This window comes from Chanodichthys erythropterus, chromosome 9, assembly GCF_024489055.1.
Source record: "Chanodichthys erythropterus isolate Z2021 chromosome 9, ASM2448905v1, whole genome shotgun sequence".
NCBI lineage: Eukaryota > Metazoa > Chordata > Actinopteri > Cypriniformes > Xenocyprididae > Chanodichthys > Chanodichthys erythropterus.
In genome coordinates this window covers 8,590,518-8,607,933 of record NC_090229.1, presented here as the reverse complement: position 1 = coordinate 8,607,933, position 17,416 = coordinate 8,590,518, and the positions used below count along the sequence as shown (strand labels likewise).

The 17,416-nt window shown below is 37.1% G+C and overlaps 1 protein-coding gene across 2 annotated transcripts in view; it reads right to left on the bottom strand.

Annotated features, from left to right (window-relative positions):
* Positions 1-17,416, bottom strand: part of kcnd1 (potassium voltage-gated channel, Shal-related subfamily, member 1) — a 73,524-nt gene that overhangs the window by 17,456 nt on the left and 38,652 nt on the right. For both annotated transcript variants that reach the window (XM_067393515.1, XM_067393514.1), the window contains exons 2-3: positions 725-887; positions 236-319 (exon numbers count right to left, since the gene is read on the bottom strand). In XM_067393515.1, the coding sequence (XP_067249616.1) occupies positions 236-319; positions 725-887 (247 nt within the window). The remainder of the gene's footprint in view (positions 1-235; positions 320-724; positions 888-17,416) is intronic.

Genomic DNA, 17,416 nt, shown 5'->3' with positions numbered 1-17,416 from the left:
TACAGTAATTCAATTTTCTGAAGTAATCCGATGTGTGGCGAAATTTCATTTAACAATTATGTGTTCATTCACAAACTTGCTTTAATCTAAAAGAGGCACAACGGACACGGATTTCAAAAGTTTGGAGTCAGCATCTTAGAATGAGTCTGGAGTGTGATGAGAATGAGTAAATGATCACATCCTTTTCATAAACGCATGCAGTGCAACTAAACTGAATTCTCATGTTAAATCTCACCTGAAATCCTCCTTCTTCTTTGTACTGTAGGAAGGCGTTGGTGGTTCCCTTCTTGGCCAAGCGAATCCTGGCAAGTCGGACTTTCTGTAAAACAAAAGAGAATTTATCTGAATCGATCGTGTCAGCATTTGTTTCACAAACAGCTGTAGTGACTCAGAGGTGTAATAAATCTAGTCATGCTGTTTAGTTATATCAGGATTCGTTTAATGCTATTTGGTCTTTTGACTAATGTGAAAAAACAGAGAGATGGGATTTTTTTTAATTGGGAAATTTTGCAAGCCAGATTAAAGCTCACATTGCCTGTATGAGCACCAAAGGTCAATGTACTGTAATGTGCTAAACGGCTCTGACAATATGACTTCTATAATGCATAATAATGAATTCTGATAATCTTTTGCAGGTAACCGACATTCATACTCAATGACAAATAGAAAAACAGAACATAATGAAATATTTTTGACAAAAGCAAAAGAGAAGTTTTTTTAGTACCTGCTGGGCTCTCATCTTGTCAGCTCTCTGGTTCTGATGGTAGATCCGGCTGAAGTTAGATACAATGACGGGTACAGGAAGGGCGATAACCAGCACGCCACTGAGAGAGCAGATAGAGCCGAAGATCTTTCCGGCGATGGTGTTTGGAACCATGTCTCCATACCTGCAACAAACACCAAAGTCAATCAAGCACTTAACAGCTCTCTGTGTGTGAAAGAGAGAGAATGACAATTTGTGTGAATATGATTACGCTGATTTAATGACCAGCGCTTGTTTAGTATCTATTTTGCAGTCACATTTAATGCAATTGTGTAAATTAGTTTGGAAAAGTGCAGGTGTATTTCAATTCACAAGGCTCCAAAGCTCATCTCCGAGGCTCCCGGGGCTCTAAAAGACCACTAACACAACCCATTAGCCATTTTTAATAGCAGAATACACCATCACAGAATTGCAGAAGGCTATTAAGGTGATGTGGTTCTCACAGACACTCACACACAACACAGATTTGCAGCAGCCATAATCATCGCTGTCCTCCTACACACTGGATGAGGGTTAACTAATTTATAGGGGTGGTCATGGTTAAGATATAACCCATAAATATCTGAGAGAAGAAAGACTATGTTTGGAATGGCATTGTATAATATTACTCAAACTAATTTTTACAGTATGCATACTGTCCACAATATGCAGTTTCATGCAACAGTGAAATATTGTATTGTACAATTCAGTTTGCTCGATTTGACTTTGTATTTCCAGTGTGAAGAATAAACCAGAAACAAGGGGATTTGAACCTTTCTTGGCTATTATTTGACCTGTTTGCTAAACGTTTTAACACATTTTTGCACAAAATTGGATTAAAAATTCAAATTAACTCTATTTTAGAAAAGATAACTTGACACTACATGCTGACTTACACCGTGTCCTAACCAGACGAGATGCGATAAGACACCAGACGCGACGAGACTATGAGACACGATAAAGTTAAACAAAAATCACAGCCAATCAGAAGAGAGCATAGGCGGGCTCACTTGGCAAGTTCCCGGTGTGGTGCCGAATTCCTACCCCTGCCAAATTATTACCCCCCCAAATATTGGTAGGATTAGGACTAAGTGTGGGGGAGGGGTTATGATTGGGGGAGGGGTTATGATTAGGGGTGGGGTTAGGATTAGGCAATCAGATAGCGACTTCAACGAGGGGGGTAATAATTTGGCAGGGAGTCGAAATTCGGCACAACACCGGCACTCGCAATGAAATGGATAAGTACATAATCAAATTCATGAATATTACACCATTTTAACATTATTAAAAATACATACTGATTACTAACACAATCTTTGTCATAGAATATACTTGTCTGTTCACAATGAGTTGACAGTTTGAAAGTCCTTTTATTTATTTTGAAGATCTGAGGTGAATTGTCCTTTGTTACTTTCATTGCGGCTATAAAAGACACAAAATGGTATTCAAACTCACATTAGACACTTTTAACATTAAATAAAGCACATACGTACTGAGATTATCATTACATCCTCGTGGCTAGTTAGGACAAAAAACATGGAAAAGATACCTGTTATCACGTGTCGCGTGTAGTTAGGACATGGTGTTAAGCTACATATAGTCAATACCAATGAAGCATACCACTGTTGCATACTGCACAGACTACTGTTTCACATACTTTTTATTTAATGAAAAGTATAAATTGTGTACTGCATAGTTTGCACTATACAGTAATATATGTGCAGAACATGCTGAATTCAGAACTACAAACTACTCATACTATTTCTGCCATATTAAGAGAATAATGCACTTATAAATTCAGCAAGTGATCAGTAAATATGTTGAGCTTTAATTTGTCAATATCAAAAAGTAGCAGAAGTATTTTTTGAAGTTTAGATTTAATAAATGCACATTTCAGACTGGAAAGGAACTTCTAAGTTCTGAAAGTTACTGTATATTTTCATAGCAGGTAAATCGAACTCTTTTATATCTCAAAAGATCAAGAAAAATGTGCAAAAAGTGCAGCCCACTACACCAATAACATCCATACCTGCATATAAATTTTGGACAGTGAAGCAGTCAAAGCACAATTATTTGTGTGTTTACATGGAGACGGCAACAAATTGAAATGTGATTTTCTGATAGGTTCCTGGTGCGACACACATTTCTCTGAGGTGCAATCAGCATTTTGGATCAGTCACTGACAACACAACAAAAGAGAAAAAGTCATACGCCACATTCACATTCACATCATGTTCCATCCCTTCACAGGAGACCGATCTGCAGGTGGCCTAAATTAAACCAATATTTGTTTTTACAGCGGTGTTGATGTTCTGCACTTACATCCTGTTCATGTCTACAGCATCACCAGACTGAAACTGTCAGAAAAATTAAAAAAAAAAAAAAAAAAAAAAACAGACAATATGCAAATCAAAACCTGGATATGTTTTTCCAGAGTAGAGAAATAAACGAAGATGACAATTTAATCCAAAGCAACTGTTTGAGCTATAGAAATGCTAAATAAGCCACTCAAGGCTGTGCATTACAATGATTTAAGCACAAATCTATCAGTACTCTCGGGAGATTTTTAACATGGTAATGGATATGACAATGTTAATGTATTTGGTCTTGGTAGACTAGATATGAAATGCTGCTGCTGTTGTTCATCTATACATGTGGAGCTGGGGAAGGTGGAGGGTTCAGAGGAACTCTGAAAGCACGCTGCAACTGCTATAGTGAATGATAACCAGCCATTTATGGCATTAATGTTGTGAGAGGCAAACTCATTTGCTGCAGATGCGACATGAACCAATCAGCTTGTGCAGAGTAGTTAACGCTGAGATATAATCAATATGTGTAAAGGATCCATCAGCCTGCACCATCTAGAGTTTCGTGACAGAACTAGTCATTTAGCAGAATCAGATAAAATTCTAAATTTAAGAACTGATTCTCTTCCATTTAATAAGTGTCAATTTGAATTGGCAACGCCCACTGAACTTTAATGACAGGAGGAGGAGTCAAAGAAATTCAACACAGTGACACAACAAAGGGATTTCATTTCTTCAACACAAATTTTTCACTATAAAACAAATTATATATCATAAAAATATCAAGCCACTAAAAGGACAAGTGGATGGAAAAAAAATATGATGGCAGGAAAAAAATGCATTTCAATACGTAAAGTCATTGAAATATATCTTTTTCCAACCATCTCATATATTTTCCATCACAATGTCCCTTTAGGGGCTCTGAATAAATATACTAAATTATAAATAATTAATGAAAAAAATTTAAATTACATTTTAAATTAAGGTAAATTCAACTTGACAATTCAATGCTTATTTATTATTTAGAACAAATAATTCTTACTCACAAATCTAATTCAGGCTCATGTTAAATTCAAAAATAGTCAAACAACATTAATTCTCATGTGTCATGTCACCAAACAATGCAGCACATGGCTGAATTTTCATTATTATTATTATTATTTTTTATCCCTTTAAGTGTTTCATATGCCATATACATGTAAACATATTTCAGTTCTACTTTATTTTACAGTACGTGTACTTACAGTGTATTTACCTTCAAAGTACTGGGTAATATAAGGTAACTACATGGGTTAAAGGGATAGTTCACCCAAAAATTATCTGATGATTTACTCACCCTCAAGCCACCCTAAGTGTATATGACTATCTTCTTTCAGATGAATACAATTGGAGATATATTTAAAAATATCCTGGCTCTACCAAGCTTTATAATGGTAGTAAATTTTGAAGCCCCCAAAAATGTGTTCATCCATTATAAAAAATAATCCATATTGCTCCAGGAGGATAATAATGGCCTTCTGAAGCAAACCAATGGGTTTTTGTATGAAAAAATATCCATATTAACTATAATAACTAGCTTCCGGCAGACGGCCGTACGCGTCGATTTATGGCGGAAGAGTATTCTTGGAATATGTCTTGGAAGACATTTTTTAATATATCTCCAATTATTTTCTTCTGAAAGATTTTCATATACACCTAGGCTGGCTTAAGGGTGAGAAAATCAAGGGATAATTTGCATTTTTGGCTGAACTATCCTTTTTAGGTTAGGTTTAGGGGTAGGTTCAGGAGTACTGTAACAAGTACACAGTATGTGCATGGGTAACAGGACTGTAAAATAAAGTGCTACCAATATTTCTTACTGTCTCTCCAGAGATCAAGAACAAGAAATCATCTCTCCTCAGAAAGCCTCCAGTAAAAGCCGTCACATAAATCAGACCAGGGCTCACTATTATGTTTTATTGACACATCAGGCTAATATGGGATTTCTCATAAGAGCCTGATCACATTTACATTTATGCATTTATCCAAAGCGACTTACATTGCATTATACTATACATTTGTATCTTGAGTATGTGCAATCCCTGGGATCGAACCCATGACCTTGGCATTGCTAGTGCCATGCTCTAACCACTGAGCTACAGGAAAGCTGATCAGATGAGAGACTCTCACACACACACACACACTCTTCCACAAACCCTTTCCAGCATCCCTCATTTGTCATCTCCTCAGAGCTTGTGCGCTCCTGAGATTAATCCACATCGGTCCGGGCACCTAATTTTGTTTCCGACTAGTAAACGTCTACATTTTGGTATCGCCAGATGGCCCCGGGTGCACAAGAAGGGCAGAAAGCAGATATAGATTTGTATGATGACAATGCCTATTATCCTTCCAATGGTTTTTCGTTTTCTTGATCACTGAATGTTCATTCTGCTGTTCAGTATTGTATAAGGCAGAGATCAGTAGTTAGCAAGGACGTTCACTAAGTACAAGAGAAAAAGCCTCATTTTCTACATGAGAATGATATGGATGATAACTTTAGTGTGGAACATGAAACTCTAAAACTGCTACATAAACAGGAAAAGTTGCTTGAAAAGGACAGGTAATGTAAGGCATTCAAGCATTATTCAGGAGAGCTCTCTATCCCTTTAATTTTCCCATAATAGAAAGTCTTAGACAGACGTCCCTTGGGCAAGAACGAGGCTGCCTGGCCTAGATGCCGGTCTGGAAAGGGGTCAAGGAGGTTTGCCAGAAGTTCACGGAGAACATTGAGCAGAAACAGGACGGAAGATTAAACAGCAAGAGCGAGGTAGATATGCATGGAAAAGATCAGAGGAAAAACAGCAAACTGTTGTTTTTGCGTCTGCTGATGCTTCAGTTTTTGCTCTTCTCCTGGGGCTCCAGCACCAGGACGTCACCACTTACACTCTCTCTCTCTCTCGGAAATCTTGCTGGAGATAAAAAGGACGATTAGGTACAGGAGGACAGAATTTAAAGAGCCCAAAATACAGCTTCCTCAAACATATCTATTTTTGCCCCTGCGAATCTGATACAATCCTGTTTCCCCGGCCTTGAAACATGACATCACTTTAAATTCAGCAAAACTCAGCTATGAATAGCAGCGGTTGTACAATCGCAATTAGGAGCGCATCATCTTAAAGTCCTTCACAGCATGACGAGTACACCATCACACAACACACAAGGGCAGCGTGCAGAAAGGACTGCTAATGTGCTGTTTACTGCATTCGGCAAAGTATATAATGTATACTGCATGCATACTATTTATAAAACAGTATATGTGAAATCTTTTCATGTTAAAGGTGCACTAAGTAATTCATTTATTAAAAGGTTTTACAAAAATACATTAATAGTACCTCGAAAAACATATCTGCAATCTGTAAAAAGTTGCTTTATTCTACATCTTCATGAAGCAGATCAATTTATGTTATTGGAAAAAAATCAATCATGACTGCAAATAGCATATTGTGCTTCAATGAAAATCTTTTGAATGGTGCTACGTTCACCACCAGGCGTCAGTATCCACGACAACTACCAGTACAGCATAACGCAAGCAAAAAATTACTTGCATCTGCAATCCAACAAGGGCATTTTTAATCTACAGAGCCCCTAAAAGGACATGGGTATGAAAAAAAAAATGAGATGGAAGGAAGAAATATATTCCCATGCTTTTTGCATTCTCTCTCAAATGTTTTGCATTCCCCCGAGAAACTTTGCTTTCGCTTGCAAAATGTTTTGCATTCCACCGAGAAACTTTGAGATAAAACCATTGCGTTCCCTCGCAAAAACGTTTGCGTCCCATGAGAAACTTTGCATTCACTCGCAAAAAAATCAAAAGATTTGAGAGTGAACGCAAAGTTTCTCAGGGGAACACAAAACATTTGCAAGAGAACACAAAAGCACTATAATTTTTCCTCCTATCATATTTTTTTTTAGATACTGAAAGGTAGGGCTGCACGATTAATCGCATGCTATTCTCACGCGCATTTCGTCAGTAAAGCCGGTTCCCTGATTACCGCTAAATCGCCATCACCTGCTTTCAAATGAAGCGGCATTTAATAGACAGAGCCGTAGATCACTGAAAAGCCACGCAATATCGCGTTCATATCGCAGATGAATCACCTGCGATAATGAACGCGATATTGCGTGGCTTGTCTGTGAACTACGGCTCTGTCTATTAAAAGGCACTCCGTTTAAAAACAGGTGATGGCGATTTAGCGGTAATCAGGGAACCGGCTTTACTGACGAAATGCGCGTGAGAATAGCATGCGATTAATCGTGCAGCCCTACTGAAAGGTGCGATAAATATGTATTTTTGTAGGCCAAAACTCGAGAACAAGCATTTTAGCACTTCTGGTTCCATTGTTCTGAAGTCAGTTTTTGGTTAAAGGTGCCATCGAATTAAAAAATTTAATTTACCTCGGCATAGTTGAATAACAAGAGTTCAGTACATGGAAATGACATACAGTGAGTCTCAAACTCCATTGTTTCCTCCTTCTTATATAAATCTCACTTGTTTAAAAGACCTCAGAAGAACAGGCGAATCTCAACATAACACCGACTGTTACGTAACAGTCGGGATCATTAATATGTACGCCCCCAATATTTGCATATGCCAGCCCATGATCAAGGCATTAGACAAGGGCAGCCAGTATTAACGTCTGGATCTGTGCACAGCTGAATCATCAGACTAGGTAAGCAAGCAAGGACAATAGCGAAAAATGGCAGATGGAGCAATAATAACTGACATGATCCATGATTACATGATATTTTTAGTGATATTTTTACATTGTCTTTCTAAATGTTTTGTTAGCATGTTGCTAATGTACTGTTAAATGTGGTTAAAGTTACCATCATTTCTTACTGTATTCACAGAGACAAGAGCCGTCGCTATTTTCATTATTAAACACTTGCAGTCTGCATAAACACATCTTCATTCTTTATAAATCTCTCCAACAGTGTGTAATGTTAGCTTTAGCCATGGAGCACCATCAAACTCATTCAGAATCAAATGTAAACATCCAAATAAATACTATACTTACGTGATTAGACATGCTGCATGACGAACACTTTGTAAAGATCCATTTTGAGGGTTATATTAGCTGTGTAAACTTTGTTTATGCAGTGATAGAGTCGAGAGCTCGGGAGGGGGCGGAGAGCACGCGATTTAAAGGGGCCGCAGCATGAATCGGCGCATTTATAATTATGCCTCAAAATAGGCAGTTGGAGGGAGTGGTTTAAGAGTTTTCAACCCAAGCCGTCAAACTGACGTCATCAGAGAAGGAACGGCATTCCAGGCTGGAAGTAACTTTTCAGATTTTTATTAAACATTACCACGACAATCTTTTTTTTTTTTTTTTTCAGTGTATTAACCTGCACGGATGAATTATTCACCACAAGACTAGTAATATGCGCTAACAAAATAAATAGGGTCAATTTTGATTTCATCAGGACTTTAAAGGCGGTTGCTAACAAGTGGACTACAGGTTGTTGGGGACGTTAATTGTCATCAGCCGAACAGGTAAACATATCAACTGACTAGTTCACTTTCACACCCTCATTGTGTTTTAATCACACTCTTGCAAACTATTACAACTCAAACTTTCAGGAAACATGAATAAAGAATGAAAGAGTTGTCGGAAGCATAATGGAAGTGACGCTGAAGTCATGTGACTGTGGTGTAGTTCATATGTTAGCATTCTTCCAATTGTGTCTCTGCTTCAAAATTCATAAAAGTTATCTTGAAAAACAAAATGTGTAATTATCATAAAGTTTTGTTTGTCACAGAGTTTATTTTCTGCAATAATCCTATTGGGATTTTGTCGAGGGAACTAGGGTGATGTGAACTTCCAGGCTGGCCTATAAAAATATGTCATTGCTGCAGTACTCTATTAGGTCCCGATTCATTTGTCACACTGGAAATGAAAGGTCAAGTAAAGCACATTGCATTTATTGTGGGATACAGTATTCTGTGCAGTGTGCTCTGCTGTATACTGCACACTTACCATATGTACCATGTATTAAACATTTGCATTCTATGCACAGTATACATATAGCAGAAATAGTAAAATGGCAGTATGCTATTCTGAACACAGCAACATAAATACACAAAAATACACCTGGCCAACAGTGGGCGGTCAAGGGTTAACCGGTGAACGGGTGGTTTTCATCTGCTAGTGGAAATCAAGGAGGCTTGTGCACAGATTACATGTGGAAACACCGCTTCATGGATTTCAGCGCTGCCATTTCATTTATTTTTACATTTCACAAGCCATCAATCTCCTTTTTTTTAAAACCCTCCTCTAGCCCTCTCTTCATGTCCCTTCTGTAGCTAGTGTGTGTTCATGTCCGTACACAAGTTTCAACACTAATACACCCCTCTGATTGAATTTCCAGCTGTTCTGCTGATGGAATCAATGTTCTAACAGTAGGCTATGCAAATTCTGAAGCTAACAGTGGATGTGTCACTGTTGTGTTTGCTACTTAATTCTGAATTGAAGTGTCAGCTGTTGTTAAGTAGGGTGAATTAAGGTTAATTGGGACACTTTTTTCGAGTCATCGCAATGGCCCAGTTAACCTGAATTCACCCCTACATAGCAAAAAGTATAATTTTTAATACATTAAAGTGGTCAGAGCTCATCATATGATGCCAACCAACGAGGTCTATAATACCTGGAGAGAATTATCCACATTCTCATTCATATTAACGGCTTGCACTTGCAGTCCTAGAAGTATCTAATTTGAATTTTGCTGTCCCCTATCCCCTTGGAATAAAGCCAAAACCCCTCATGGAAGAAGAAAGCAATCTTGTTTACAACAACTGTGACAATGACCGCTTGTCAGGTTCAACTAATTGCTGGATTTTCAAAAGTATGTGAAGTTCGTGGCACCATTGTTGCAGTAAACTTGCACAACGTACTAATTTATTAGATGCCTGTTATTATAGGGATATTGACTTTACATTTTCACACCATTAATATGATATGGAACAAATTGAACTGTGATCGGTTGCTTTACATGTCAGTCAGACGGGCTCTTGGGCGGTCCTTGGCCAATGAAAGCTGTGATGGAGTTCAGACCTTCTGCCATCAATCTGAAGGTCAGGCTACGCGAGACAAACCAAACCCTAACCCTGGCTCATTTTACAGAGTTTGCACTCACAAAGATCAATTTCTAGCCATCAAAATATTTTACAGCTAATCATGCCAAAAAATGCAGTCATTAGAGTATCTGGTAACACTATATTTTGGTCCCAAACAGACATTCTACAGACTATAAATAACTTTGAAAGCACATGTCAACTTATTCTACTAACCCAAACCCCTTATTTTACTAACACTAAACCTAACACCTTACCCTAACCTAACAATCTACAGTCTACTAATACTCTAATGAGAGATAGTTGACACGTAGTTGCAAAGTTACTTATTAGTTGTCTAAGAATGTCTAAAGTGGACTATCGAAATAAAGTGTAACCAAAACTTTAAACTGTATAGTATACTCACTATAAAAATTTCATTCTTTTTTTTACATGACTTTTTCCCTGGAAAATTTCTAGGTTTTCCATATCCACTGAAACACTGTCTGAAAGATTTCATTTGAGTCTTACAAGAATGACAAGCCAATTTTCACACATCTTTGATGTTTTGATTCCCTAGGCAATACATAAACATCACATAATGAATATGATGGCAATCGCACAAGTTTTGCTCAGCAAGATAACGACCATGTTGACAAAGCACAGACCATGTTAGCTTGACAGACATTTTAAATGTACATAAAATATTCATGAGGAGGCCGCCTACAATTACAAACTCAGCATTTGCCTGGATGTGCGTGTACCGTAAACTCTGAAAGGCTCTCTGATTAAACATAACACTTCATTTAGTTCACTTCACGACTGAATACATCAGCTGTCGGGCATGACAGCTAAACAGAGCAAAACAGAAATGGATGTGTTTTGACTCGGCCAACGATTATGCCTGACAGTCCCGATTATCGAGCACCAGTCTTCCACAGCTGACAAGTTCTTGTTAAGCGTCTGACGTGTCCAAAATTGCCACTTGACATGCCAAACGTTTCCGTTCAAACACCGATCTCTCAAATCCTTCCCGCTCAGATTTAATCACATTTAAGTAATTACTGATTCAATTATGAATGGGCAACTGTCAGCGTGTGCTGAAAATTAAATGAGGTGTTGAAGTTTCCACACAGCGAGCTAATATCATTAATCATCTCTGCTTAGCAACACCTGGTCACTGTGAGCATGCTAAACACTCATAGACCCCGTGTATCATACGCCGCTGGGACAGATCGCCATTACCTTGGATAAACCTGAGATGATCGAGTTTTCTGCGCTAGATCATGTGCCTATTGTTTGTATGATTATTTAAGCCGTGGTATTTTGGAAACCCAGTCTAGAACCAGTGGAGGATACTGAATGGATTATTGCATCATGAATAATAAATTTTGTGTATACACATACTGCCAATTAAAAAATTTGGTCTATCTTAATTAAGATGTTTTTTAAACAAAAATTCAGACTGTATTTAAGGAGTCCAAGTTCATTTCCACCTCATAATTGCCACATAATCGTAACTTTCTCACAAATAAGACTTATTTTATCATTTAAATCTAACAATTGCAACACTGTAAACCCGAATAATTTGGGCTAACTAAAAAAAAATGAGTTAATCTGTTATATAACATTTTTTAAGGTTATGATGTTCCCAATTTTAAGTAAGCAGAACTATCAAGTTTTGAGTTTGTAGTACTCATGCATGTTAATTGCTCCTAACTTGAAGTACTGAGTTAGCCAACTCATACATTTTAACATAACAATTAACATAAAATATTTAATTAACTTTTTATTTTGAATTCTTGCTAATCAAATGAGTTATTTACTTTACGGCAAACCCTAATAAGTAGTCAGAACTCAAAAAAGTTTTGAAACGAGAATTTAAGAAACTCATAGTTTAAGTAAGTTTTATTTTATAGTTCTTAACTTGAAATGTTTGAATACACTAATTTATACATTTAACTTAAAATGTTCAGGTTATCTACGTAAATATTTTGCTAGCTATAACAAACTAATTCAGAAAATGCCAACTTGCTAACATGTTAATACTAACTTGGTATAGCACTTACTGAATGAGCACGGCAACCTACAAATGTAAATAACCTTCTCTCAAACCAAGCCGCATGCACCACTTGTCAACATGATGGTAACACTCCAAAAACCCACATTAACAGAAGCTCTTCTAAATTAGTATAACAAAATGTTAATCACTACTAAATCTCCCTTACCATTAGTCTTGCACAAAAAACAAACAAACATTATTTAATACATCATTTAAGCATTTACTGTCCCTTTCGAGTGCCATGGGCAAAGCATGCTGGGAAATAGAAATCCCAGCCCAGTTTCAGTTAAACTTAAGCTAGTCTAAATTAAAAGAAATGAGTTCATACAACTCAAAACAATGAAACAGTTCAGTTTACTTGAAAAATGTCAGTGCTGTGAACTCAAAAGAAAAAGAAAGTTCTAAATACTCATAACAGATAATTTAACTGAACTAATTTTGTTCATTTAAGTTTGTCCTACTCAAACCAATGAAGTATTTTGATTGTTAGGGTTTACAGTGAACTTTATTTCTCATAATTGTGACTTAAATCTCACAGTGTGAATTTGAATATCACAATTACACAATTAACTTTATTGCTCTTAGTTGGGACTTCAGATCTCATAATTAAGATGCATCTATTCTAAATCTTCGCACAATTGCAACTTTATTTCTCATAATTGTGACTTTATATCTCACAATCACAACTTTATCTCAAATAATGTGACTTTATAACTCACATTGTAACTTTATTTCATATTTTAAGACTGTCTCAAAATTACCCATTTTATTTATTACTGAGGTTGAAACAGCTTCCATACCTGTATGCAGGCAACTTGTTGACTGTTTTTACTCATCCAGTCCAAATGATCCATTTGGGGTCCAAAACCCCTTTTTAATTAAAATGAGGCTAATGTTCAGCTACTGAAATATAAGGAGTTGTTGTGCTCAAGGACCATTTTCCTGTCCAAAGCAAAAAGCAGTTTAAAACAGGTTCATTTTGTACAGAAATTCATACATATGATAGTTTTGTGGACAAATATCAATTGTGCCTAAGCATAAGCTGTTCAGATCATGAGAAAATTCAGTTTAGTCAAGTATGTCCCAAATTTTGCCAGGTTAAGAAGTGCAATAGCTTGTCTATATAACCTCACAATTGTCATGTCCTAGAGGCACACTGACTCTCAACACTAAATCTTTGTCGTAATGATAGGGTGGGTGTTCTGGGTCTCTGATAGTGGCTTGATGATCGCTCTGGAACTGTTTCTGGCTGAGTGCATTCGGCTATGCCAAGCGTGATTTATGTCTTCCCACAGAATACAGAGGAATCCAAGCGATTATGTCCACGTATCTCACATTCGGCTCCAGATTTACGAGTTTGTGCCCGGCGTCACGCTGATGCAGGCTGAATGTGAACATTAAACCAGAATAATGGCGAACATCCACCTGCTTCAAAGTTCACATGTGTCTATGCCGTTAGTGCTTGTATCCGAACGCAGTCGTAAACAGATCAAAATAGAGTATGGGCAGAAAATCAGGAGTTTGTTGGATCAATTGGCTGGATGGCTGGACATATTTTGTTGAAACAACTGGTACTCTGCTGTGCAAAAAGACATTCCGAAACATTTCACCTGGTACTTTCACTTTTGCTGAAGAGTCCTTTTATGTCCTTTAAATGTGTCGTATTTGACAATACACGCAGCTTTCAGTGGACAATACTGTTTTCAATAACAATGCTTGATATGAACTCTTGCACCACCAGCATTTTTTTTTAAGCTGCCAGTCACTGCCAGCGTTTTTGATTTTTTGATTTTCTGCATTTTTACAAAAATTTCATGGCCCCCAGAATATTTTGCTGTATGAATATCTGAATATGCAATATATCAACAGAAAGAACAGACCCTCTGCCTTTAAACGAAACAAAAATTTAAAAAACCAACAACAACAAAAAAAAACATATTCTAGCTTCTTGCATTCTTTTTTTATCACACTTGAATATGGGTAAGTTTAATAAAAAAGCAACATTCTGAGCAAAAAGCTGTGAAAATCACTTGTCTTATAGCTCTGCCTGGGTCGCCATTTTATTCAGTAACGTTAGGCAGTTTTTTTTTTCCATGGTAGGCTAATGTGTAATGTGTTAAAAGCAAATTTTGTCAACATTTAGGGGTACACTAGCATATAACCTAAGGAAAGCCACAAAACTCCAATCTTATGGGGTCTTTAAGACTTTCAACTGCACATTTTCACTTTTTTACAATGTACCTGGTAGACCAGAGTCGTATCTATAGAGATAATAAAACACTGACACACACACAAAAAAAAACCCCACATAATTTAGTGCTTACAGTTATTCTACAACTTTTAAAGCAACCATATCTCTTCTGAGAGACAACTACTCTTTCCAAATACACCAGCTCAACAGCAGCGCCCAGGCAAATATCTCAGCTAATCTCTACAGTAATAGGTTGTGTTTTGCTCTGTACATGGGTAAGACTTTTGCATTTGTTTCTGAATGAGAATTCAAGTCACTCTCCAAAGCAAGATCCCTGGATAATGACAATAATAACAAGTACAAAAGCAGTCAAAAGGGAAATACTCATTCCTTGTCCAACTGGGGGCATGACTCGATTATCTAAAACAAATCAGCTCGTCTTCCTTTTTTCATGAAAAAAAAAAAGAGTCCCAATCTCCAGAGGACACAGACAGTCAATAGCAATTCATTTATGAGAGATCTGAATCACTTCTATTTCTAAAGCAATTGCTTCTTAATGCTAGTAAAAAGGTCAAAAGTAAAAAAAAAAAAAAAAAAAAAAAAAAAAATGCTGGCCCAAGACAAAAGAGAAAACTACCAAGATTGACTTTCTAGATTTGGCTCAGGTCTGTCAGTGTAAGTTCTCTCGGATTTTTTTTTTATTCATTTTTTTTTTTGGGCCATTTTATGGTTCACCAGACAGACATCATAAATCTGACCTCTTAAAAATCAGGCTTGTGCAAAATGCAGAACTGAATAGAGAATGTCTTATTTCTAAATTGAAGTAGCAAACAGGAAGCAGAATTTGAATGTAAGGAAATATAATTAAAATTAACTAAAAGTGTTAACTAGAAAAGAATAGTTCTGTCAAGATAAACATTGAATGCTGTCTTGACAAAGACTTTGTTGACAAAGTTTTGAAAAAAGTATTTGGATGGATGGATGGATGAGAAAGAGAGGGACAGATGGATGAGAGATGGATGGAGAGAGATAGATAGATAGATAGATAGATAGATAGATAAAATACATATACATGTATATATATATATATATACATGTATATATATATACATGTATATATATATATATATATATATATATATATATATATATATATATATATATATATATATATATATATATATATATATATATATATATATATTTATAAAAATGACATTATGACATTATATTATGACATGTCAATGACAAATGCAGAATAGTTAGTTCATACGTGATGACCTCAAGGCTAGATTACTGTAATGCTCTACTGGGTGGTTGCCCCACACGCTTAATAAACAAACTTCAGCTGGTCCAAAATGCAGCTAGAGTTCTTACTAGAAGCACGAAGTATGACCATATTAGCCCGGTTCTGTCATGTATACATTTTAAAAACTTGCTACTTACTTACAAAGCACTAAATTGTTTAGCTCCTCAGGACTTGAGCAAGTTCTTAACGCATTATAGTCCTTCACGTCTCTTGCGATCTCAAAATTCTAGCCTTTTCCCGTTTAGCACCCAAACTCTGGGTTAGTCTTCCTTGCCTTGTTCGGGAAGCAGGCATACTCTGTCACATCTCTGTTACATCATAAGATAAGAAGAACGGCATCTATGCTAGTATTAGTCTGTCTGTCTCATCCCTATCACGAGGTTACCAAAGTCAGCTGGATCCGGTCCATATCCAGATTAGATGGTGGACCAGCACCTAGACACGACCAAAGCACAGCCCTGAATGTCAGCAGAGACTGTGTCTACAAGACAATCTCCTGTAAAGACCTCGTCAACACGACAGCCACTGGCACAGATCCTCAGCAAAGACCACAAAAACCAGACAGGTCCTCCGCACACAACCTATGGCCAGCTTCGGCTCCATACCGGCGTAATGAATCCTAAATCATAATGACACCGTGTTTGTTCGTTGGCCAGAGGAGGACTGGCCCCCTGACTGAGCCTGGTTTCTCCCAAGATATTTTTCTCCATTCCGTCACCTTATGGAGTTTGGGTACCTCGCCACTGTTGCCTTTGGCTTGCTTAGTTAGGGAAGCATAATATTCAACATTATTATTGATCTGACTGTACTGACACTGTTGTATGAGAACTGAACTGAGATGGACGATGACATCATTTTTTGCAGAGCTGCATGAACTACTTTAATAATTAATGATCTTTACAACGGAACTGAATCAACACTGAACTGACTTCAGCTGAACAATAGCCGAAATGCATCATTTTACTGTTATCACAGTAAAGCTGCTTTGAAACAATCTGTATTGTATAAAGCGCTGTATAATAAAGGTGACTTGACTTGGACAGACAGACATGATAGACAGGCAGACAGATTTAGGAGTTTGTTAAAATCTCTAAAATGGAGTATGAGTAATAGTGATGCTTATATTAGCATTTTCTGTCCTACATTTTTTGATTGAACAACAAAGTACAATGTGCAGCACCAGATTAAATCCATCTGGTAAAAACACCCACGATTACTTTAACACCGAAAGTGTGAATGTACAATATGTACTAAATACAAGAACAAAAAATGCTGCAGATATTTAGAGGCTGCATCACCGGTAAAAAGACCCGCTTATGCGCGTGATTATTTTGCACTTTCATTTGCAATTTTGGCTCTGGTAGAAAGGAAACCAAACACTGGATTACACCAGTCAAGTGTGACGAGAAAAAGCACCCTAGAGGAGATTACATTAAACCAATCCGTTTTTCTCTGCATGCTTCAGGTTTAGTTCTCTTGCCTTGCTGGTGTGAAAAGCCACTGTTAACATTCAATTAGCCAGCTACACAGCGCTGTTTGGCAAGGCTGAGCGTGATGAGCCAAGAGTTTGGGGTCAGATGTCATCCCTATTGGACTGAGAGCTATATTTATCATCCACCCTCCTAGACCACGCAGCCTTGGCAACTAAGCCTCATGTTTCTTGTCTACAGCACAAATCATGAATTAACCATTTAAGAACATCTTCAATACTGT